This window comes from Zosterops lateralis, assembly GCF_965231275.1.
Source record: "Zosterops lateralis genome assembly, chromosome: 2".
Classification (NCBI taxonomy): Eukaryota; Metazoa; Chordata; class Aves; order Passeriformes; family Zosteropidae; genus Zosterops; species Zosterops lateralis.
Window position 1 is genome coordinate 9,510,855 of NC_139763.1, and position 23,995 is coordinate 9,534,849.

At 41.3% G+C, this 23,995-nt stretch overlaps 2 protein-coding genes across 3 annotated transcripts in view; one reads left to right on the forward strand and one right to left on the reverse strand.

The window, feature by feature from the left end:
- The window catches only part of PRRG1 (proline rich and Gla domain 1), a 30,865-nt gene extending 16,984 nt beyond the window's left edge, over nucleotides 1–13,881 (reverse strand). The window contains exon 1 of one of the 2 annotated variants that reach the window (XM_083854800.1): nucleotides 13,830–13,881. The gene's annotated coding sequence lies outside the window, so the exon portion shown is untranslated. Of the gene's footprint in view, nucleotides 1–13,779 lie in introns of both variants that reach the window. The other variant, XM_083854799.1, reaches the window with a different exon arrangement.
- Nucleotides 13,456–23,995, forward strand: part of CFAP47 (cilia and flagella associated protein 47) — a gene marked incomplete at its 5' end in the record, with an annotated part of 294,184 nt that continues 283,644 nt past the window's right edge. The window contains 3 exons of the mRNA XM_083854475.1: nucleotides 13,456–14,178; nucleotides 14,261–14,409; nucleotides 15,851–16,001. Coding sequence (XP_083710601.1) covers nucleotides 13,456–14,178; nucleotides 14,261–14,409; nucleotides 15,851–16,001 — 1,023 coding nt within the window. The remainder of the gene's footprint in view (nucleotides 14,179–14,260; nucleotides 14,410–15,850; nucleotides 16,002–23,995) is intronic.

A 23,995-nucleotide genomic window follows, 5' to 3' on the forward strand; every position in this document is an offset into this window, starting at 1 on the left:
GCTAATAAAGCAGAAGAGCGCTGGTCACACCACAGAACATCCTGATCTACTACTGACTCATTTATTCCTCTGTCCAACTCTTAGTTTCCTGCTTTTAAGTCTTCATAAACCTTACTGAAACACCAAAAATTGTTGTTTATTGAATCTCTCTTCTATCCATCTTCTATAAGGCTGTATATCACCTTAGATATGTGACAACACAGTGGACAGCCCTATACCCGTGCTAAGTGTCAAATTCTGAATTAATGGCAGCTGATCCAACCAACACATGACCTTTCCTGATTGCCTGCTTGGCTGTCAGTAGAATGCTTAAAAAACAAAACAAAAAACAATGAACCACACACTTCTAGTAGGAACTATAATGGCTCAGTGGGAAATACTGAGTTCCAAAGCCTGTGAGAGAGCCCAGGAGACACACCAACACCACCCCTGCTATTTACCAGCAGTACCCTAATCACCACCAACAGGCTGCTGCCTCTTACCAAGGAGAAATATCTCACATGAAACAGGAACTAATACTGAAATAACAAACCAAGCTGTACATTTCTTTCCACAACTAACCTAAATATTCTTTGTCTCAATTCTGAAAGTATCCATATCTTGCATACACTATTTATAAGCATAAAGCATAGAATATTTGTTTACATATTTCCAAAGCTGGTAATCATATTCTAGCAGTGGCAATCTCTTGAACTGGGAAGGTAACTAATTTCAGCATAAAAAGCTGCTGTCTTAAGACAGTGATTCTGCAGGATTTTGTTGCATTTATTAGGATAACCATCTTTGGCTGGCAGGCAGGCACACACCTCCACTGGGTACATTTCCTGGCTCCAAGTTTAATGGCAACTTGTGTGCAGCACGTACCATTAAAGGACAGAGGATCTGACTGAGGGCACACAAACTGCCTGCACTGTTCTCCCTCACTGCCATCTGTTCCAAGGATACAGAACATCGAGAACAAAGTGAGTCTTTAAGGGAAGGGAGTAGAAAGGGAAGGGAAAGCAAGGCTAATATAAAGCAGCAGCAGTATTTTCCCTCATCTACTTTCTCACCAGCTGTGTTAAAAGGGACTTAAAATACTGCAAGGTCTCTGCTCCTCTCCCAGCTGGGATGTGCATGACAGCATCCAGGTAGGGAAGGGGGAAGTGGCTTTTTTTCCATTCTGCAACAGAACTCTCACAAGCGGCACAGCTGTTAACTTTAGTTTTCTAATCTGTACAATTCATGAAGCCAAAGAGCTACATAATTTCTTAAAAGTTATCAATATTTCAGTTCTTCTGGAGCTTTTTATAAAAGCAGGTGCATTCCAGGGACACTGTTAGCTAAAACATCAGTAGACATTCAGTCTAAAAATAAACACTCCTGTTCTTGCTCCTCAGCCCCCAACCAAATGCAATGGAGCAACTGGAACACTCCTGGGGGAGGTTTGTTTAGAAGCAATATTAAAACATTGTCAATCTGACTTCCTGTGTAGCTATTTAATTATCTGACAGGCATTTATACAGAATGTATTATGTGTCTACCTAAAAACCCCACTCCCACCACATGTCTTTAACATGCTTGGAAAGACAATTTCTTTTACCGTTATCTAGTTCCAAGGAGCTTTCTCCCCAGGAAAAGTGTACCAAAGAATTTACATTGATTCAAATGCTGGAAAAATAGATTGATTTTTCTCTGAACAGGAATTGCATAGGACATGGGAGAACCCTGTGGTAAGTTCAGTTTGCTCGCAAAAACAAGGTTTTCCAGGGAATTTGGTGGGAATAGAGAGGGAGGGAACACTTTGGAAACTACTCTGTCAAATGAGGATGCAAAAGATTTTTCCCACCTCATACCACATGGGACAAGAATAAAAGTAAAACAGAGTTCCAAAAAACCTTCTGCTTTGTACATGCTATTTGATCACAGCATTATAAAACATCATCATTAATTTAAGCACCCAAAACCAGAGACCAGATCACTCAGAGGAGCCTGCACTTCACAGGCTGCCACTGTACCCCAAACCCAGTGAAACAGCACACGGCTCACACAATGAGCCTGCACAGGGCACAGCAGCACCCTGACAGCAGAGAGAAGGAAGCTCCCCCAGGACTGCAGGGCAGAGACTGAGCCTGAGCTTCTGCCTCAACTTCACTACTCATCTTCACTCAGTGTTTTTTGTTCTGTTTAAGCTGTGGCAATATTCTGGCTAGTTATTTTCTGGATACTTGTAGAGGTTCAAAGGGGGAATTGCCACAAGCTATCTCTTCCTTCTCTTCCCTTTAAAAACCAAACAAAAGCATTCTCCTGATACATCTTGGTGAGCAAGACCTTTGGCAGAAGTAACAAAACTATTTAGAGAGAGGAAGAATTTGGGGGGATTGCATTGTTTTAAAACTCCTGGGGACCACGTGGGGCAGTTCCTGGGAGGCATAATTGAACACTTACATGACCATCTGTGTGGAAACCAGAATTCCACAAATCCTCAAGAGACTCTGCCTTTCCCAGCAGTCTGTAGAGTAGAATTTCAGACACCTCACTCTTCTGAAAGCTACTGTCAGAAGACATTGATTTCGGTTATACAATCTCCTATGCCTTAGAAGTCAAATTTAGAACATTTAACTTGATAATCCATTGAAATGTTGATGTAACAATAACCAATTCCTCTCCTTTTTCAAGTGAGAATGGTGAACAATTAAGTAAAGCTTTCGCAGTACGATGTGTTTTTATCCTGATTTTGTTTGGACATGAAACTGATGCTATGTCACTTATCTATTCCAAATTCTGTTCCTTGTCACTTTTCTGCTCCTCTGCCAGTACCTTTTAACTAAATCTGACACTGAGATTTCTTTCATGCTCCCACACATTTTCCATGAAAATCAATGACCAAGAATAACAGAGAAAAGCCATTAATGCTCTTCAGTGAAGTGAAGATGGGTTTACAAATTGCAGCAGTTCTCTCAGCAGTCACAGTGCCTTTGGCAGCTGGAAATCATTATCTATTTTGCCAGCAGAAAGCGGGCAAAAGACCATGGAAGCAAACACCACGTCCAGGACCAGGCACAGCTCCACAGCCCTTTGCAAGGGGGCAACTCAAGTAGCTTAAAGAGATGGGAACAGGGAAAGAGGACTGCCCTGCCAGCACGTGTGAGATGTCAGAATGTTGTGACTTGGGGTAGCAGCTGGATAACAAGGATAAGCACGCTAGGGAACGGAGGGGAAGTCAGATTAATAGTGGGAAAGGTGAAAAGATAACAGAGACAAGAACACAGCTTCACTATACATCTGGTGCTCCCTGACCTAATTAGTGCTTGGGTGCCAGCTGACAAATCCAACTTGTCAGCCACTTGGATATCATCTATTCTAACTTAGGCTTGAATAGCTGCACTCTTTATCTGAAGCAATTACAGTGGCCATGAATAATAACCTCTAAGTGCATAATAATGACCTCTATCCTGACTACACCCACATTAGCCAGGAATGCAAAGCACTTAGGAGTGCACCTGAAGAGCTAAATAGATGGTGCTGAGGACACAACACTTACACAACACAGGTCAAGAATTCTACTTTGGGGTAGCTCTAATTTGCTTTCATAAGCTGAGCACTGTCTGGCAGTGGGACTGCAGCTCTTGGAGTTTATCTTCTAGTTTACCTTCTGTGTTTAGAAATGTTTCTGCAATGCAAACCAAAACACAGCAAGTAGTGACAACTGGAAAATTCCTAATCTGAACCAAAATGCTACTGCAGATACACCCAATGATGCACCCATACACTGTATGACCACACTCACAGCAGTAAGTTGAGGAAGGAACCTCTGTAAAAATGATTTCTCATTAAAGAGCCAAAGGTTGTTATGGGGTGGTAGTGACTGTTTGGGAAAAACTTTCTGTGAGGCTACAAAAGTACTCTGATAAATAAGTTGACAAAAACAAAGGTAATGTGAGGCTCTCTCCCTCAAACTAAAACCCAAATGAAACAATAAAACCTCTCAAAAATCTCAGCAGTCAAAGAGATTTGTGAAGCAGTTCATATGCTTGTCTTTTGTCTTCAAAAATTATGTTCTTGAAGTGAAAATTATATCCTACTAATACACAGGACACCACAGGGCTCAGTCTAAGACTTAAACCCTGAAATACTGGAGTAGCTTCTCAGAAACAGCAGAAAAAGAGACACACAGAGACAGCTAATCCAGGAACTGAGACAACCCAGCCAGACCTCACCTCCACAAAATAAAAGCACATTCTTCCCACACACCCCTAAGGAGAGCAATTACAGATTACAAAATTAACATCCAGTTTATAATCACCATTACTGACACCTTCAATAACTTCCTCTCCAAAATTTTACCAGTTTCGAAAAGCATAAAGTAACACACAAAGTCAATACACAATAAGCCAGAGAAAGTACATGATCCCTTTGCTACACATTTACAGGTGGCTGGAGTGTTAAATTATGTATTGATAAGATCCTATGATATACTAGTAAAGTGACAGCTGCTTATTAAATATCTAGCATGCATTTTTTAAAATTTACAGTAAGATCAAATAATCAATGGACCTGCTAGCATTTTCAAAGAAAAAAACCCACATGAACTGTATCAGAATACTGCAGAATGTTTTCACTCACAGCCTCCCTAAGTTAGGAGCTTTGAATGTGCACTCATCTTATTTTCCTCCTCTATTCTGTCCCTGTTTTCATACAAATGAAACATTTGCATCTGTTCTCTAGATTAGAAACAAGCCAGCTTTGATTTTGTAGTTCAAACCATCTCCTGAAGCTTTAAAAACAAACTGAGGAACAGTCAGCAGCTCCCAACTTCCAACTGAAAACCGCATTGTATATGAATGAAAAATCACATTACTACTTATTTGGGAAGAAGGGAAATATCCTTTGTGCTTAAATCATCTCTGTGTAGCAAACCTTTCAGTTCAGAGAAGGCAGACATTCAGCTGATCTAACTGTAACATGTGGCAGCCAACCATTACTTTTCCCAAACTGGAGGGCACACACTGACCTCGGCTGACATGGATGTAAATAAGCCAAAGGACCTGAAATTTCACACAGTGGGTAATTCACGGAACTTGCTGCCACAGGAAGCTGTTCAGGACAAAAGCAGAAATAGATGAAAACAACTAAAAAGGAAATCAATAAATGAGAGTGAGATTTAGTGATTACTACAACACTATTCTCCAGATGTAGCTACAGCTGTTAACTACATGGCTGTGAAAGGAGAGGAGTCCAGTCTCCAGGATGCAATGGGTAACTAAATCCAGTTCCTCTCCAAAGTGGTTTAAAACTGGGTTAAGACCAGGGGAGTAAATCTCAGCACATAATACCATGACACAACCAGAAATTGAGTTGATAGATGGCATGCAGTCTCTTCAAAGATCCTACTTACGACCCACAATCTCTCTTTTTCATGGTCTCTGGTCTCCCAAAACAACACATCAAAACATTCATAATAAGTAGAAAGTGGAGTACAACAGTGCTTTCTGCTTTTTAAAAGCATATATGGGTTAGGTCCCTACCTAAGGGGAAAAAAAAAAAGTAAAGAGTACTACCTCTATTTTAGATTACACCTCCCTAGACATGAGAGAGAAGGGCCAAGGAACAGTCTCTGGACACAGTCCATTCTCAAAAATGTAATTTCATTACAGGTACAGTGTTTCTCTGCTCAGGAAAGGTCATAAGATCAAAGCTAACGATGTACTATTTATCCTGCCCTGAAACTCTTACAGATACTTTCTTCCTCAGCCCAGCTTATAAAGCCAAACCATGACCCAAGTGTCACAAATAATACCTTTCCAGGTTTTCCAATAACACAAACTGGCTGTACAAGATTCAGCCTTCAACTCTATTACTGTATCCAATATTCAAGTCTGATCTTTTCACAGAAAAAGAGAGACCTGGCAATTCCATACATTTGAAAAAAGGTTTAACTCAACTCACTGAAGTTTTTCTTGGAATTATTACAATATTGTGAAAGGCAAGAAGCAACAGCTACTTTTAAAAATCAGACTACCTCTAAACTACCAGTACTTTTCAAGTAGCTATTAAGAAACCCCAGAAAGATTCTAGATCTCAGAATGTGCATTTCTGCCGTAAAAAAAATGAACCTGGGTAACATTGGCATCTTTGTGTGCAGTAATTTTATAGCAAACATAAGACTACTACTTAATGAAGTTTGTTTTTCTGTGATGAGGCAACATTCTGCCCCATACAGAAACGGCATTTAGCACTTGTTTGGTAGGCCAATGTCTAATACCCCATTTAATTTAGAGAAATTAACCCCAAACCAATAAAAAGTAACTCCTTTGTTTAGTGGTAAAATAAGCTAGAGAAATGTGCAAACAAAGCCTTCTCTTCCAAGCATTTATGCACTGTCAGCATGCTTTAATACAAATTTCCACCCTGCCTGTCCTCCCCTGAAGCAATGCATATATGACAACATTTCAGAGCATGTTTTAATGGGATTTTCCAGTCAACCAAAAATCAAATTGCAGAGAAGTTATGAAAGAGTCATAAACACATATTTCATCTTATTGAATTATATGGTAACCAGGCAAAAGATAATGAGGCACAACTACTTTAGAGATTTTATTAAGTTTTCTGTCACACTGGGGAATTGCATAAAGAGAGCATACAGAAAGTTGTACACCACCAGAATCCACAGAGCAGCTGCAGTAAAACAGAAGGGTAAAAGAGCCCTACAAACCAGGGGGGAAAAAAGAAGTACATTTTAAATACTAAATACTTTTATTTCCCTCTCCCAGCACCCACATCCATTATTTCTCATGTAACTTTACCTGAATTTCCAACCACATGAAGATGCACAATTATTTTACTGCATTGCACTTAATTTTTTTTTTAGTAGGATTTGAACAAACCTACCTACAAAGCTCATTTATACATTTAGGGTACAGCAAAAGATGTTTTGACTTCAGCCTCAAAGAGGAGTCAAGGAATTTCTCCTCCTTTCCTGCCACTGCCACCCACCCTTTACTGGGGATTTTGCACACACAAATTTGACACACCAATTTGGCATGTGAGTTTTAGGAACTTCAGCATGAACATCCTCTGAATTGTTTTTGTTACGTGCATCTTTGTGCTTCCAACTCAGGCAGAATGGGTGTTGTACTGACTCACTTCATAAGGAACAGAAGAGCAACAGCAGAATTATTGTTTTACCACCCTGATGTGGCTGATGCAGTTCTGTGCTCTGCCCTTTGCCTTTGTCCCTCTCCCCCTGACTCCCCTCTCCTCCTCTGCTGCTCTTCTCCCCAGGACAGCCACAGAAAGGAAATGTGAACTTTCCAGACTGTATCTGCCACCAAACTCAGCCTCTCAGGGAGCTGGTTTTGCATCCCTTGTGACTCTAGTCCAACAATTTTACTCATGGTCCCTTCCAATCAACTACTGCGGAGCAGGAGAAATCCTTAAATTCATGGCAGTTTTCCTAAAGGAAAACTGATCTAGAGGATGGAGGTATCCTGAACACCATCACTGGAGAAAACACTGGAAGACGAACTAACATCTAATTCAAACTGTCAGTTACGAGGAATTAAGGATCACAGTGAAGCTCTAAGTCACAGTTGATCAATCACACAGCACAACTCCATACCTACCAGTAGCAGGTCATACTTCTAAACAATTTTTTGCACTTTCCAGCACTATAAAAACACTAGAGCAGCTCTCAAAACTAAAACAATAATTCCACTGCTGCTCTTCTACTCCTTTTGAAGTGAGTGAGTACGACACCCATTCTGCCTGAGTCAGAATCACAAAAATGCACCTAACAAAAATAATTAAGAAGATGTTCATATTGAAGTTCCTAAGAAGTAATGTGCTAAAGTGATGTGTCAAATTTGTGTATGCAATTAACTGTACTTGAAGATGCAATTTATCTTAGTTGTGTCAAAAGCATACACAGAATAAAATAAAGTTAGCTCTTGAAAACTTCATTCCTAACTGACAGATCCCCTACAGATCCAACATGTAACTCATATTTTGTTCTTGGAAGATTTTAAAGGGTGTTCCCCTACTCTCCCATAAAGCTGAACATCTACTCCAGGATACAGAAAATGGAGAAGAGTCTTCTAATGCAAAAAATATACCACTGGTATTTTTTAGGTCTGATAACTCATTTATGTATGTAATACACTGCAGAAGTCATTGGAGAGATTCTAGATGTGCTGTCCATCAGCAGGTGCATCTCCACCTTGTGCATTTGTGTACATCACTTCACCCATACAAACAGCTTCACAGAACCATGGAGCAGCCAAGGAATGTCAAAAGATTGTCTGGTCCAACCTTTTGTGTGGAAGGCAGCCCTGATGAGGTTATCTAGCACTCTGCCCACCTGCAGAAATGACCCCTCTAGTTATGGGGAATCCCCCATAACTGGTTGTTCCAGTGAATGATTGATCTCACTGTATAATATTTCTTTCTTACATTGAGATGAAAACTTTGGTTAAATCCTTACCAAGAGTTCCCAACAAACAGCCACACTGAAAGTGCTTTGATACTTCCATTTTTGAGAGCTGCATCTCTGATGAGCTTGTAGTTGGGCACTTCTTTACAGTTCACCCTAAGTGGCCTTTCCGTAAAAGATGAGTTTGTTCACCTTCTCACCTCCTTGCTTGTTTTAAGATAAGACAGATCAGGTCCCTGCTGACTGCAGAACACCAGGGAAGCAGTCAAAATGCAAAAGGCAGCAAGGCTGGAGTGGAAGAGGAGGAACTCCTGTTTTCAGGCAGCGGGAAAAGCTTAGGTCAGTAAAGCCGCTTACGCAGCCGCACTCAACAGGCCTTGCCTTTACTTCACTGCTGCCCACAGCTCTGACAGGCAACAGCAGCAAACAGCAAATGGCACAGTGAGCCCATTCCATTTGTGATACTCAGAAGAGCTCAGCGGTATTGAAATAAAATATTACAGACTGTGCTCATTTCAGCTGCCACGGGAGAAATCTGTAGGAAAACCAGCAGGAGATTTAACTAATTCTGACACCGAAACCTCATCTAACCCTTCCCCATTCCCCATAGCCAGGAGAATGGAGACCAGGAACAGAAAGACAAAGCTGCTTCTCCTCCCAGGTTTATTTAGTAAATAGTTTGAAGAGTTACAGCCTGCAAATAAAAGCTAAAGAATACACACAAGGTCAGTAAAAAATTCACTGATAAACCCGGAGAAACAGCCTGGTGCAAAAGTTCATGTGACTGATGTAGCCACTATTTATGATTTTCCTGCCAGGATTCCACAAACTGCCTTCACACCAGTGAGCTAACAAATTCACACTTCAGTGCCAAGGAGGGAACGCTTACAAATACAGCTGATTATAATAAATATTACAGTTTAGAGAGTTATGCTAAATGGTTAATTTAGCCATTGGGATTTTAATGAAGAATTGCTGTAAAGTGAATCTTGAAACTGGGCCATCTATTGTTATACTACAGGAAAACAAAGAGCTCAGCAAAACAGGAATACCCAGAATTACCACAATTCTTGATGTAAACAAACAAACAAAAAAAATCTCACCCACCCTGAAGCTCTGGCAAATACAGGTTTTCTGCAGTTTCAGGTGACAAAATGAATACTTCACTGGGATTAAGTTTTATGTATGACAAATTACTCCCATCCTACACTTCACATGGTGTCTCTGGATTTTAGCATTACTTAATTTGACCACTCTTGGAGTAATCATATTGGTACAGACTAACCACTAAGATGAAAAACTGGAAGTATGTTGAGTGTGTGATCTTCAAATATGAGATGCCAGCTTTCAAAAGTAATTTCAGAAGCAACATGAGAAGGCTGGTTCAAACATTCCAAATGAAACACTCCACTGAGCAGGTAAAATGCACAATGAAATGTGTAAAATGCAAGGGATCTCAAAGATCTTTCAATATGCCAACTGTAGGATAGTCTGTCTCCTATATAGACGTCTATGGTCAAAAAAGTTATCTATTTGCATAAAGTAGCATTCCTGGTTTGAAAATGGGCAACTCTTCTTGTGCTACTACAGTGTGCATGTCTCAGCCCTGGATGCTAACTCCAGTACACTGGGCTGTGCAAATGTATTTGTCTGATTTTATAAATGTAGTTCTGAACAGATGCCTTTCATTCAAAGTTAAAGTTATTTTATATAGTAATTAAGTACTACTAAAAATAAGCAACAGCCTGAAATAGACACAAAAGAGCTCTTAACAGATGTGTTTTCTTAGCAGGCCAAAATCCACGGTGTGATTTTAGGTGGTTAGCATGGAACTTCTTTAACCGTCAGTATGCAGACAGGCTTTGCCTTTGAAATGTAGCCATTCTAATAATAGTATTCAGCAACCTTGATTAAAACACCAATTACTTGACAATCAGCACCATCAAAAGTGCCAGCAAGAAAAGAATGAGTTAAATGTATTTCAAACCTCACAAACGCTTATCAAATTTTACTTAACAAGAATCAGTAAGACAAGCAAAAGTAAACAAGGAAAGGGCTGGGTATGGTCAGATTAGATTTTAAGAGGTCAAATAGTTACCAACATCTGAACTCAGCTGGCAGGAGAACAGACGAGACATTAGGTCATTCAGGCCACTCCTCTGCCAGCTCCGTAGGGTTCTCTACTGCACACTGCAAGTGCTTTTGTTTGTAATGTGGAAGAGGAGAGGAAGCAATGGTGGGGGCAAGAAAGTAGATTGTCTTTGGAGGCTGAAGCAAAACAACCATTAAAGAAGCACCAGCCAGACCAGACAGCATCCTGGAAACACCGCTGAGGGGAATTCATGAAAGAGCAAGACGAAAACGAGCAACAAAATTCAGGACTGAGCTGACAAACTGAAAGCAAAAGCTTTTAACAGGATGGGGCAAAAAAAAAGTAGAATTCTTGCCTGTAGGAATGTGGTGTCATTTGTTGAGCAAATGGGAAGAAATGACACATATAAGATTTCCTGGAATAATGGAAGAGGGAAGCAGAGGGGCAAAATGGGTTTGTTTTTCCCCAGTACTCATACCTGGGGTAGGTGCTACCAAGCGCTCTCTTGTTCCCTGCCTGTCCAGCTGTTTCTAAGAGCCCAAAGTAAGCCAGGTAAGTTTTTGTTCTCAACCTGACTGATCCTGTGATGTGCCTCACCAAAACAGTATGGAAATGGCTACACTATCACACGTGAGGGAGGTCACAGGGCAGAACAAAATGATGGACAAGAGGATCACAGGAAAAGGAAGCTATTTAAAATGACAGAGCAAACAAAAATGGTTCACACTGCTCTAGTCTGGAGTAAGTTAGCACTGTCCTGAAGTATATTTTATCCTACTTTTGCCACAGAATTTATTTCTAGTTCTAGATAAATTACATAAAAATGCTGTTACAATGGGGACACCAACTACAAACATTTTATTTTAGGGATGCATCTCCCAAAATCTGACTGGTTGATCTGCAAAAGCAGAATAGGTTTAGAACAGACATTTAATTTATTTGCACCTGTGCATTTAACATAAATGAGGACAACCGAACTCAATACCCTGAAAAAAAATCAGATCCTACCTGGACCAGATTTAGTCCCTATACTTTTATCTTTGACTCTTCATGTGGAATGGGAGGATGATTTCCTTGTCTTAGGAGAGTTTTGTCACTTAAAGGGGGAATTAGTTGAGTACTGAGATACTGAGGTGATAAGCACAACAGAAGATATAAGGAAATTTATAATTCCATAGTCAAAGTAGAATTTGATGCAGATTTGAGTCAGATCAAGAAAATGTGTCTACATCACACAACCCAAGTAAGGAGGAACACCAAAATACTTCATCTCTTTAATACCTTGAGTACAACAGGATTTTTATGCAAAAAACAATGTTATTACTTAATAGAAAACTGTAATTCAATTTAGATGTATGAAAAGACTGAATTAAAGCTAACTTCAAAACTTCAGTTCTCCATTGGTGTTTCTGGAAATGACACTATTAGTTCAGTTATTCTGTGTGTAACTATCCACTTCTCTCAAAAGAAAACTGATATTAAAATTGTAACCAAGTTATAATCTCAACACCTGCATGTATTACAACCAGATGCAATGCTTTGTTGTTTTGAGTCCAATACCAGCTGGACACAAATTTCTGGATGAACTTATATGAGAAAAGAATAATAGAAGTTTCACCTGGAAATTTCCTGGTATATGCTAGTTCCAAGAACACAGAGTTACTTAGAATCCCAGTTCAAGTTTTCTAGTCTAAAAGAGGTTGAAGTGAGATGGCTGAAACTGAACAGGTAAGTAAAAATCCCACTCCTGTCTCCATGCAGTACTCTCTCACACACAAATTCCCTGTCTCCTCCTCCTCTCTGATTTCTATTCTCACTGCCCTGGTTTAGCAGGAACTACTCTTGCAATCTCAGCCACCTTTACTAGGTAAGTCTCCTCACACTGCTCATCACCTCTTGCACTTGTAAACCTCCCCCACAACTGCTTTATCAATGGCACTCCCTCTGTTCAACACAAGGGCCAGAATGTTCAACCTCCCAGTTGCACAATCCCTTTACACAGGTGTGCGTCTGTGTGCATAATACACACGTGGACACATTAAAAACCAGGGCTTCTACATGCATTCCTACTCATTTTGTACAACTAAAAAAACTCTTTCCCTCCCAACCACACGTTTCCTTGGGCCAGTATAAGCAACCTTATGCCAGTGCATGGAAACAGATGTGATTACTAACTAGGTTAATAAGAAAAAGTGTTTAAAAGGTCAGTCTGAGTCTTTGGGCAATGCTCCACGCCACTCCCCTCCCCTGCTGTATCAACAATGGTACCAGTATGGAGAGAAGATGGTACAGGAGGTGGTAATGTGCAGAAAAAGTACAACTAGGGGTTTTTTTTCAGTGACAGTCAATTGTAATAATAAATTTCAGATCTTGATTTTAATCTAGAACACAAACATCTGTGTAACTGTACCTCTTCTCTTCAGAACTTTTCTATGAAAACTTGAAATTCTTTCAAGTATTTTCATGTGTTTATAGTCTTCTTCCTTTTACTCACTGGCTCTGTTTTTCTCTGTTTTGTTCCCAACAAACCCAATCCCTGCCTGCTCTCTCACTCCTCGACCCATGCAACATTCAACCCCAGCTTCAACTGCGGTACCACCGAGGCTCCCTCTGCCCCTCCTGTTTCCTGTGGATGTGGATGGATTGTTCCCTCGCCAGCACAGGTCCGGGAGAAGCCCCGCAGGGCCGGGGAGGGTCCGGCTCATTCCCGAGCATACCTTCCCTTCCCTTCCCTTCCCTTCCCTTCCCACCCCAGCCCAGCCCAGCCCAGCCCAGCCCAGCCCGGCCCGGCCCGGCCCGGCCCGGCCACCGCAGCTCCAGCACGGACGGGGCCTCTGCCTGATCCTGTGACAGTGGAAAAACTTTTACCAGGAATACCAGAGCTCAGGATTGCCGCGGCTGAGCTCCGCGGGCTTGTTTTGTGGGATGGTGTTCTCTAAAACTTCGGAGAAAAATGTATGAGCTGCCTATTTTGCAGAGAGTCGCTAACCCCTTCCAAAAGAGAAACCCCTCAGGACTGTTCCTTTGTTCAATACACTCCGCACGTTTTCTCCTCGGGCTTAAGCGCGAACGGCACAAAGCCTTGGAGAGGAGTTCCCCGGCGGCTGCTGCCGGCGGAGGGCGGGGGTGGGTTCCTCCCTCACTCCCCTCAGGGTCCCTGTGTGGGACCCCCGCCCCGGCCGCTCCCTCCGGGCAGCCCCTTTCCCGCACCGGCTCTCACCCGCACCCCGCACTCACCGCCCCTACCCGCATCTCACCCCGCACTGCCCGTACTCACCGCCAGTACCCGCATCTCCCCCGCGCTGCCCGCGCTCAGCCCGCACTCACCGCCCGGGTGCGGAGCAGGGCCGGCGCTGCCGCCCCGCGCTGCCCCAACGCCGCTGAGCGGTCGGCGGAGCGGGCGGGCGGCGCCTCCGCGCATGCGCCCAGCGCCCCGAGGGCGGCCGTGAGGCGGGGAGAGCGAGGGCGAGCGGGCGCCGCGTTGCCCCTGGCCCCGGTGTGCCTGTGCAGAGCCCGCCCGGGGATCAGGGGCACCGCAGGGTGCCCGTCAGCCCCCTCCCCGGCACAGGGTGATCCTGTCAGCCGCCCTCCGATCGGGAGCTCCCCGCCGTCGCAGCCCGGGGCTCAGCACTCCCCGGTGGTCGGGAGCGCGGCCTCGCTGAGCCTCCCCGCCAAGGTGTGTCCCGGAGTTACCGCTGTGTGTCCCGGAGTTAGCGGTGTATATCCCGGAGTTAGCGGTTTGTATCACGGGGTGACAGCATCAATTGTATCGGAAAAGATCTGAGAAATCATCGAGCTCAAGTTGTGACCGAACACGACCGTGTCAACCAGACCGTGGTCACGTCCAGTCTTCCTTTAACACCTCCAGTGGCGGTGACTTCACCGCCTCCCTGGGCAGCGCGTTTCGGTTTGTGATCATCCTTTCTGTGAAGAAATCTCTCAGAGTATCCAACCTGTATAGACTAATGCAGTCTTTTCTTGCAGAGAGGATACACACAGACACACACACACACACACACAGACACACACACACACACACTGGTAATTGCAGTCTTTGATGGAGAGCTAAAATTTGTGCCACAAGTAATGATTTTCCCCCTTCTGTGCTCCCAAGGGTGGCTGCATGGAGCTGTGGGGCTCATTGCCCAGAGTTCTGAGCCTTTGAATGCTCTCAGATCTCACCCAGCAGAAGATGTATTTCAGGAACCCTAAAACATCATGTTTCACGTTAGAAAGTAAAGGTTGGTTGGCTTTTTGCACTGCCCAGAATTAATCTGAAACCAGAGAGTTTGATAGCTTTATTTTGTTTGTGACTGGTACCTTCATTTTCACCTCTATGACTTTCAATGGATGTGTATGGAAAGAAGATGAAGCTCCTCAGAAAATTCACAGCAAATTAATAATCCCTACCTGACTTCAAAGGTGCTGTTGTCAGTGGTGCCATGGCCTGATTATAAACGACTTAGGAACAATCCACAAAAAATCACAGCTTGACTTGCCAGAAGAGAGATTGAGGTCTAAATGGTGTGGAGTGTAAAATACCATTTATTCCGTGAAAATGGAATTGAAGTTCCCTATAAATATGCAGTGGATCTTTTTTTTTTTTTTTAAAGTTTACATTGCTGCTGTCTGCAGATTCAATGAATATGAAGAATATGAATATGAATTTTTGTGGCTCAAACTTTTGATGTGTTACTATGCTGTATAACAGATCTTTAAACCTTATTTTGTATTGAGAGACAATTGACAATGAGCAGAGAAGGAATGAGGTAGCACTACAGTCACAGAGGAGTTGAGGGAATGCAAAGATGAGACACAGTTTGCAGTAGCTCAGGCCATGTCTCAGCTTCTTTAATGAATCTTGACCTATAATAAAAGTAAATGCCTCCATATATATCAGCTGAGAACTGATGCTGAGACCATCAGGTTTTAAACAAAATAAATCACATTAATATGCCTGACAGTTCTTTGACAGAATTATCTAGAAACTCCAATGCCTTGAGACAATGGGAGATGAAATACTTCTGCTCTTTGAAAGTTTGTTGAGGCCCTGACAACAAATGATCAGCAGTGACCATGAGGAGAGGCACACACCATCAGAGACTGAGTTTCCAAGAGAATTGAATTTACATCTGCTTTTCTTTGGAAGGCAGGGAGTTTTCCTGTAATAATTTACGAATACTTGCTACAGGTTGTTTGAATATGTAGTATTCAACCATATCTGTTTAACTTAATAGCAGGTGGTTGGGAAATCACCAGGAAAAGCAATAGATGAAAAATTTCTTTATAAGGGTCGGGAGACAATATTTAACTTAATAATTATGCAGCACTTTCTTCCTTGATTCCAGGTGCATTACACAGTTTGTTTGTGAAGGCTTAGGGCCAAAAGCTCAAAAGGGCAATGGAAAAGTTAGAAAACACTGGGAACAGAGGACAAGAAATGTCACAGCTGTGCTGGAAGAGAGAAAACTGGTACCCAGCCTGCTGAGAGGAATGGAGGTATGAAAACAGACCAGTACCTGGGCAGACCTCATTGGGGAACCTTACTGTTGTCAGTTTTTAAGGATATAGTTTAATAAAATTTAAACTGTTTGTCCAAGGTGGAATTTCTGAACAGAAAGAAGCCCATTTGTATGGATAATGGTTTTGCTGTGTAAGTACTTCCCTTGGATTTTGAAAATGAATTCAAATCCTGACTCTTCTACTTTCCATACATGGGAGGAAAATTTAGGACCCACTTCTTGGAGACGTCTCACTTCATATAAATACTCAAATATTCATAAGAACAGCAAACCCACCAAAGGCCCAAACATCCTGCTGCTGAGGGTATGCTCAGTGCTTTTGTCTATGACATTAATGAGGATATCAAATAACACTGGCCCAAAACAGAGCCCTGAGGAGCACCACTTGTCACTGATGTCATTGGAACTCTGAGCCACTGATCACTATTCTCTGGGTACCACCTTCCAACCCCTTATCCATCTAACACCCACTGTTCAAATCATCTCCCTCCAATTTAGAGAGTTTGAATGACTCAGTTTTCACAGTCTTAAACCTCATTTCTTCCCCAATTTCTGTCATGGTACAGAAATAATAGTAATACAATTAATATTAAAATACAGTTTTTAGGACATACCTGCTTTCATCTCTGAGAGTAAACTGTCATTTGATATTGAAAAGTTTGTCATAGACAATTACACATTTGCTTCTAACTCCAGAGTACCTTCAGGGGGTCCACTCCTAAAACATGAAGTAACAGATACAAAAGAGAGAATTCATCAAGACTTTTCTGGGGTGAAAAAATTATCTTTTTTGATGTAGCCCAGGACCAGGACAAGGAGTGGGAGAGACGAGGATTTTGACTGAAGAGAGATCAAAGTTCAAAAGCTATTGCAGTAAAAGAAGTGACAAGACTTAAAAAATTGAAGGAAGCAGAATTGTGTCCCAGCACAATAGCTGGGATACTCTACCATTTTCTAGGAAAAAAAAAAAAAAAAAAATAAAGTATTGTTGTATATACTCTAAATTTAGGCCCAGAGCACACATATAAAGGAAGTGTGCCTTACAAAGTCTTCTTATTTTTTGTGTGAGTAATGTGTTATGAGTAAAGATACTTACAGAACTTGCTTGAAATGGGCAAAAGGGGGAAATTAATATAAAGTGTGATTTACTGCCAAGGATTATTGTGAGTGCTACCTTTTAAACTCATATATGAGTTTTCCTGTTTGTGCTGTGCACAGCTAATGTGTACCCTGCACTAGAACATTTCTCTGGATGTCACAATTTCTCATAAATGTAACTGGTTTATTGTTTCTTTGCCATCAAGCCAAGCAAACAAATGTAAAGCCAAGAGGCTTCTAAAGTGTCATCTCTGTGGATCTGTCACATGCAGATCCAGTGTCCTCACTACTTGGTATTTCCTGCTCTGTGACTTCTTCTCTTCTGACAAATGAAAAACTTCAGCACTGAAGGGGTTAATCTGACAACAAGAAAACAATGCAGATTTTTCCTCCTCCTTTTATCCCTTTGTTTTAGTTTACCATCCAGTTTTGAAACTTCTGCTGTTTCAGTGCAAGAATGCAGTATGTAAAGAAACGATGACCGCTATGGGGAACTGCATGATGTTTACCAGCATATTCATTTCCCCACTCCAGACCCTCTGCCCTGGGATCTGGACTGGAGCAGTGTCCTCTCAGCCACATAGGGCTAAATCAGGTGGTTTTTGGAGCCCATTAAAGATACCTTTCAGTCAGGGGGATAGTTGGTCCCTGGTGAGTGATGTTCTCAATGTCTCATTATGACCCAAAGCTGCTCCTGCTGCACTCTGGGAACTTAACACCACACACACAGATTCTACACTCTTAAGCTGTTTTCAAGTGCATTTAAATATCACTGTGTAATACATTAACTTGATTCAAATATTTTGGATTTTTAAATAATCCTTCATTATTCCAGCAAAGCAACATAGGAATGTTTAGTTTTCTGAATGATTGCTCACATCTAAATGGCTTTGTTCCTTCAAAAATTAATTTATGATTCACTCCACTCCCTCCCCAAACATGGACAGGATTTGATGTGTGTTCCAGTTGTTTTGTGAATTGCTCAGAAGTCACCATTTTTCATCTGTGAAGGTGTTCATCTGAATCACTGTAGATCACACAAGTATGCAATTGATCTGAGCCAAATATTACAAAGTAATTGAAAATGTATTTCGTTTCTCTAACTTTGATATGGACAGCAAGCTGCAGATAAGTCCAATACCATTGTTTTTATAATGTATATTTTAGTTTGATTGGTGGCCTCCATATGGCACCTGGGAAAATGCCACGATTACTTTTCTAATCCTGATTAATCCTATATCTCATAATTTCTTCTGTGTTGAAAAAAAAAAAAAAACCCAGAGAAAAGAAACACAAATAAATAGAAATATTTAAGAACAAACTGGGCCATAAACCCCCAGTACAGTATGACATGAACCTGCAAGTTATTTAAGACAGTTGTAGACCTTGGAACTGAAGATTATGTGCCCAGATCGTGGCTGGGGCAACAAAATAAGCAACTTCCTAATCAGGGCTTCCAAGTTTTGTTTCTCATTGAATAAAAATGTGAAAATATTCAGAGTATTTTTAACATCTAGAAGAAAAACAAATAGCTGATGAAATAATACCATCCTTAAAAGAGAGTCTGAAAACTGTTAGGGAAATTCCAGTTCCCACAATATTTGTGGAAATAAGTGATTTGGATTCACTCTGCTAAATTCCACCCTGTGACTTTGAATACATTTCCATACTTTTAAGAGAAGAGTAGGAAATAGATGAGTGCCTTTTTATTTCATAACAGTGTGCAAAGCTTTTGAAAGCCCATTTGATATAAAAAATAAATAAGCAGCTACATTTAATAGTGCTGTTCTAGCGGTCTCGCCATCCCTGTAATATCACGAGCAACTCACATTTCCTTTCTGTGGTTTGTAGTGTTTTTCCAGAACATCTCAACAAAATAGAACCCTTGCTACATTTCTTTCCTTAAAGTCTGTTCTGCTGTTGACAATATAAAGCTGATACACACATTTAGTGACAAGGCATGCATACAAAAATAGCAAGTATCTCAAGTATAAAAAGCAACAAAAATGTAAATGACTGGAAATTGACTTATTTGGTTTGTTACTTCATGCTGTCAGGATTCCACTGACATGATCTTATAAGATGCAGACCTTTGTGCCTTCTGATATTAAATAAAAGTCTAAAGAGAAGGACATTTATTCTGTACAGTCCTCAAATACATATCTTGACTTTCCTCACAACACAATGATGACAAAACACTCTGTTGTGCAACAATCTGTTAATTGAGAGATGTGATTAGAAGACCTCAGCTCTTTCCTGGGCAGAATAGGTCTCTTGGGGTGAGTGACTGACAGACCAGATGGGTGTCCTGCGATTCAGAGGGACTTTGCAGGCTGGAGGGATGGGTCAGCAGAAGTCTCATGAAGCTGAACAGTGGGAAGTGACAATTCCTGCCCCTGGGGAGAAATTACCCAGTACAACTGACCTCCTGGAAAGCATCTTGGCAGAAAAGCATCTGGGAGTCCTGGTGAACACTGAGCTGACCATGCCATGTGCCCTTGTGGCAAAACATCCTGGTCTGCATCAGGCAGGGTGTCCACAGCCACTGGTGGAGGGTGATCCTTCCCCTCTGCTGAGCCCTGGTGAGACACACCTGGAGAAGGACCATGGAGACAACTGAGGGCTGGTGAGGCTGGGAGAGCTGGGACCACTCAGCCTGGAGAAGGCAATGCTCAGGGGGATCTTATCCATGGGTATAAATACCTGATGGGAGTGTTCTTCCCATAGAAGACAAAGCCATACTCCTGTCAAATGTGCCTGGGGACAGGATAAAAGGCAAAAATGAAAACAAATACAGGAAATTTCATTTAATTTCTTTTTTTGTAATGAGGGTCAAATACTGGTACAGGCTGCCCAGAGAAACTCTGGAGGCTCAGTCCCTGAGTCATTAAAAATCTATCTGGACATGACCTTGAGCAGCTTGCTCTGAGCAGAGTTTTGGACTGGAAGATCTCCAGCATCACCTTCCTGCATCAGCTGGTTTGTGCTTCTTTCTCCAGACCACCTCCATGGAAATGTGAGGTTTGTAAGGGTTAGGAAAACAGAATGGGCTGGGCCAGGTCCCATGTTGAGAACCAAGTTGGATGATACATGCTAGAAACATGTCAGGGAGTGAGAGGCTTCCCATGGGCTGCACCCAGGCCCGCAAGGAATCACAAGGATTGAGCTTCTCTATCAGCCTCAGTGATGGAAACATTCACCTTTGGCTTATCCTACTTAGCACTGCAAAGAGCAAGTGACTTTCATGTGTTCATTCTCTGTGTTTGAAATGTGTTAACTATTGTTTCTGCATAGCCAGGGGGATTTACAGGCTGACCCTGGGGGATTGTTGCAGTTTCAATACAGCTCGTTTCTACAGAGCTAACAGCCTATTAGCAAATGACTGATGGGTCGTCAGGAGCAGGAGGAAAGGTATTTTAACCTTCAAGCTAAAGATGCACCCTTCTCACTTTGTTTTAATTTTGTATTGTCCAGAAACCCTGAGAAAGATCATTCTTTTTTCATGATCACACTGGAGCTGGATCCAATGGTCAGTGCTACAAGCTGTTCTGATAAACATTCCACAGTTTGCATCTCTACAATTGATTTAGAAGACTGAAAAGAAAACGTTCCTAACAAAAGAGCTCTTAAAGAGAAGAAAAAATAGTACAGAAATAGGAAACTGTCAGATGAGTGAAAATGAGGATGAAAAAATGGTCTGTGTGAGGGATCTAACCAAAAGGTTATAGAGCAGCAATATGCAGAGAGAGTGCGAACAACAAAAGAAGTAACCATGTTAATGATTGGAGGAAGACTTGGGAATGGTTTCTCTAGAATTTAGTGAAAGGGAAGGGCAAGAGACGTATGGAGAGCAGTGACCAAAATTTCAATATCAGAAGAGTTTCTGGTGTATTTGTCTGTTGTCCTGATCCATTTAGGGAGCAATAAAATAGAAAAAAAATACTTATTACCTTGTTAGATAATATGTGGAAAAATTGCAAGTATGCTTGAGGATACAATTCAGATGAACAATAGTCTTGCTAAACTGAAAAAAAAATAGAAGATGAGGTTGTACAGGGACAAATGAAAAGTAGTATATTGGGCAGTTTACATACATGTATTGTATATGTGAACTCAAACTACTTTCCAGGGATGGATAAGCATTCAAAAGCCCTGAATTACAGACTGGCCATCTTTTCATAATGCCTATTATAGCACCATAATATAAGAAAGATATAAAGGTATTAGAAAGTATCCAAAGGAGGGCAATGAGGATGGTGAAGGGCCTTGAGGAGAAGCTGTACAATGAGTGACTGAGGTGCCTTGGTCTGTTCAGCTTAAGAAGGGGAGACTGAGGGGAGACCTCACTGCAGTTACAACTTCCCTGTGAGGGGAAGAGCAGGGGCAGGCACTGATCTCTGCTCTGTGGTGACACTGACAGGACCCGAGAGAATGGCCTGAAGTTGTGTCAGGGGAGGTTTAGTTTGAGTATTAGAAAAAGGTTCTTCCCCCAGAGGGTGGCTGGGCACTGGAACAGGCTCCCCACAGTGGTTACAGCACCAGCCTGGCAGAGCTCAAGGAGTATTTGGACAATGCTCTCAGGCACAGCGTGTGTCTTCTGGGGCTGTCCTGTGCAGGGCCAGCAGTTGGACTTGATTGTACTTGTGGATTCCCTCGAACTCAGGATATTTTATGATTCTATGAGGTATCCCTGATAAGATTGCTTACCTGTCAGAAGAAAGGGCTCCCAGAGTGATTGAAGACAACCCCAGCACACTCTTTAATGCCACTGCTTTGTGTAATGGATTGTTCAGAGCAGGACAGGGAAAAACCAGATCTGTTATAAAGCCATGTAGTGTTTTGTCTTTAGCTGCTGTTGTGTGCAGTCCCAATATATTAGATACCAAATAAACTTCATGAACAGCTCCTGCTTCTGTTTTCTCTTTGGGGGCTCTGAGATTTCCTGTACAGCTCTCTGCCAAGAAATGGACTTTGTGGACCTGGAGCAATTCCATTGGCGGCATTCAAAAGGAGCAGCTGCGTTTTCCCAACCTTTTGCTGTTACACTTCATTCCCCCAGTGCAACTTTGGTGGTTTACTGTAGCACTTTTTGTATCTGTTGTGGTGCCAAGGGAAACAAGTTTTTATAAACATTCAGTGGCAATTTTGTGCAAACAGATTTTATTTTGCTTTCCAGCCCTCCAGCAGTATGTGTCTTGTCAACTGTTATATCTCAGCTGAGGTGGCCCTTGCCAAATCAGGGCTAGTAAAATACCAAACTTTTTTAAACAAAAAGAGAAGTGTTATCATGCTCTTCACAGTTAGTAACAGTATTTTATCAAACGTAATTGATAAGTGACATTTCTTGTTCCTCCAAGGAAATTTGTCACAAAACTTGTGCCGTTGTACATTCAGTTACTTAATAGTTAATAACTAAGGAGATTTTACCAATTCAATACATCAAAAAGAAGAGCACATTTTTATCCTAATTTTTCCTAACCGAATGCTCAGAATATGTCCTTGAAATCTGATTTGAAATAGTGAGTGAGCAATATAATGCACAGCAGCTTTCATGTTTGGAATTTATTTTCAAAGTCTGAAGGCAGGCCAAGTAAGCAGGCATCTGAATTCTTCCAGAGTTGTCTTTATATCACATTATGGCAAATTTGTCAGCAATAATGCAATGCAGGGGCACAAATTCATATTTGGCTTGGAAGGAAACAGATTTGCATTGTTGTCTGAAATCCTGTATTTTGTATGTCCATTAAGGAAGTCACAATTGTAAAAATAAATTCCATTTCTTGCTTTCGTATTTGATTTTCATGTTAAAAATGGTTTGTATTACTACTGTGTTGTGTTGCTTTCCAGCATATACTGATTATTAAATGAAAGATTTAAAATATGCAAATAAGAAGTAATTTATTTGGCTGTTGAATACTAATTCAAAGTCAATGAATTTTTCCTCTAGGTTTGACTCTTTTGAAATTCATAAGAATGTTTGCATTACCTGGTTTAGATTATATAAAACATCTTTGATTTCTTCCGGGACCTCTTTATGAATTTATATTGTAGTTGCATTTGACTAATGATTTCAGTTCAAGTCATGCAAATCATTAGTGCTGAAAACTATCAGATTAAAATTCATATAATTCAAGAAAAAGATTTATTTGTTTCAGGCAGCTTCTAAAGTTATTGCAATGAAAGATATGAACTATATTTCTTTCCATTATTTATCCCTATGTTCACTTTGTGTCACACAATATGAATATGAATATCTACAAAATGATCTATTTCTTAACTGTCTTTGGGTTTTACACACACAGAGACAGAAAATTGTTGGTTTTAATTGATTTTCGATGTGCACCACCTCAGGACCTCACCCATCCTGGCAGCAGTGAATTTTTAGTGACTCACTTTCTGAAAATCAACTCTGTGCATTGGCATCAATAGACTTAGGAGACATAGAAGTGACAAAGGTTTGGGGAGTATTTTGTCTCTAATAACACAGAAATTACTTAAACTTAGAGGTCAGCTGTACTTCTGAAAGGCCCCTGAGTTCTTCAAGCACAGAATTGTGGTTTTCTCCACATCACAGGACACAGAAAATCCTCCTGCATCCCTGGTTTGTCCATTAGAGTCACACCATGGCAACTTCAAAGAAACAAATAATGCTAATCTCTGTCCAGCACTGACTAATGAAATTTATTTGAGCATAAACATTTCTACACTCCATCAGCCTTTGTGGATAGTTTTCTGTGAAACAAAGATGGTGCATTCAGTATAGAATTTAATAAATGAGGAAGAGCTGTCACAAGGTTTTGTTCTCTCTATTGTAATGTCCCTGGCAACTGAAGTCAGGACAAATTTGATTGCAACAAGAAACTCCTAATGAGT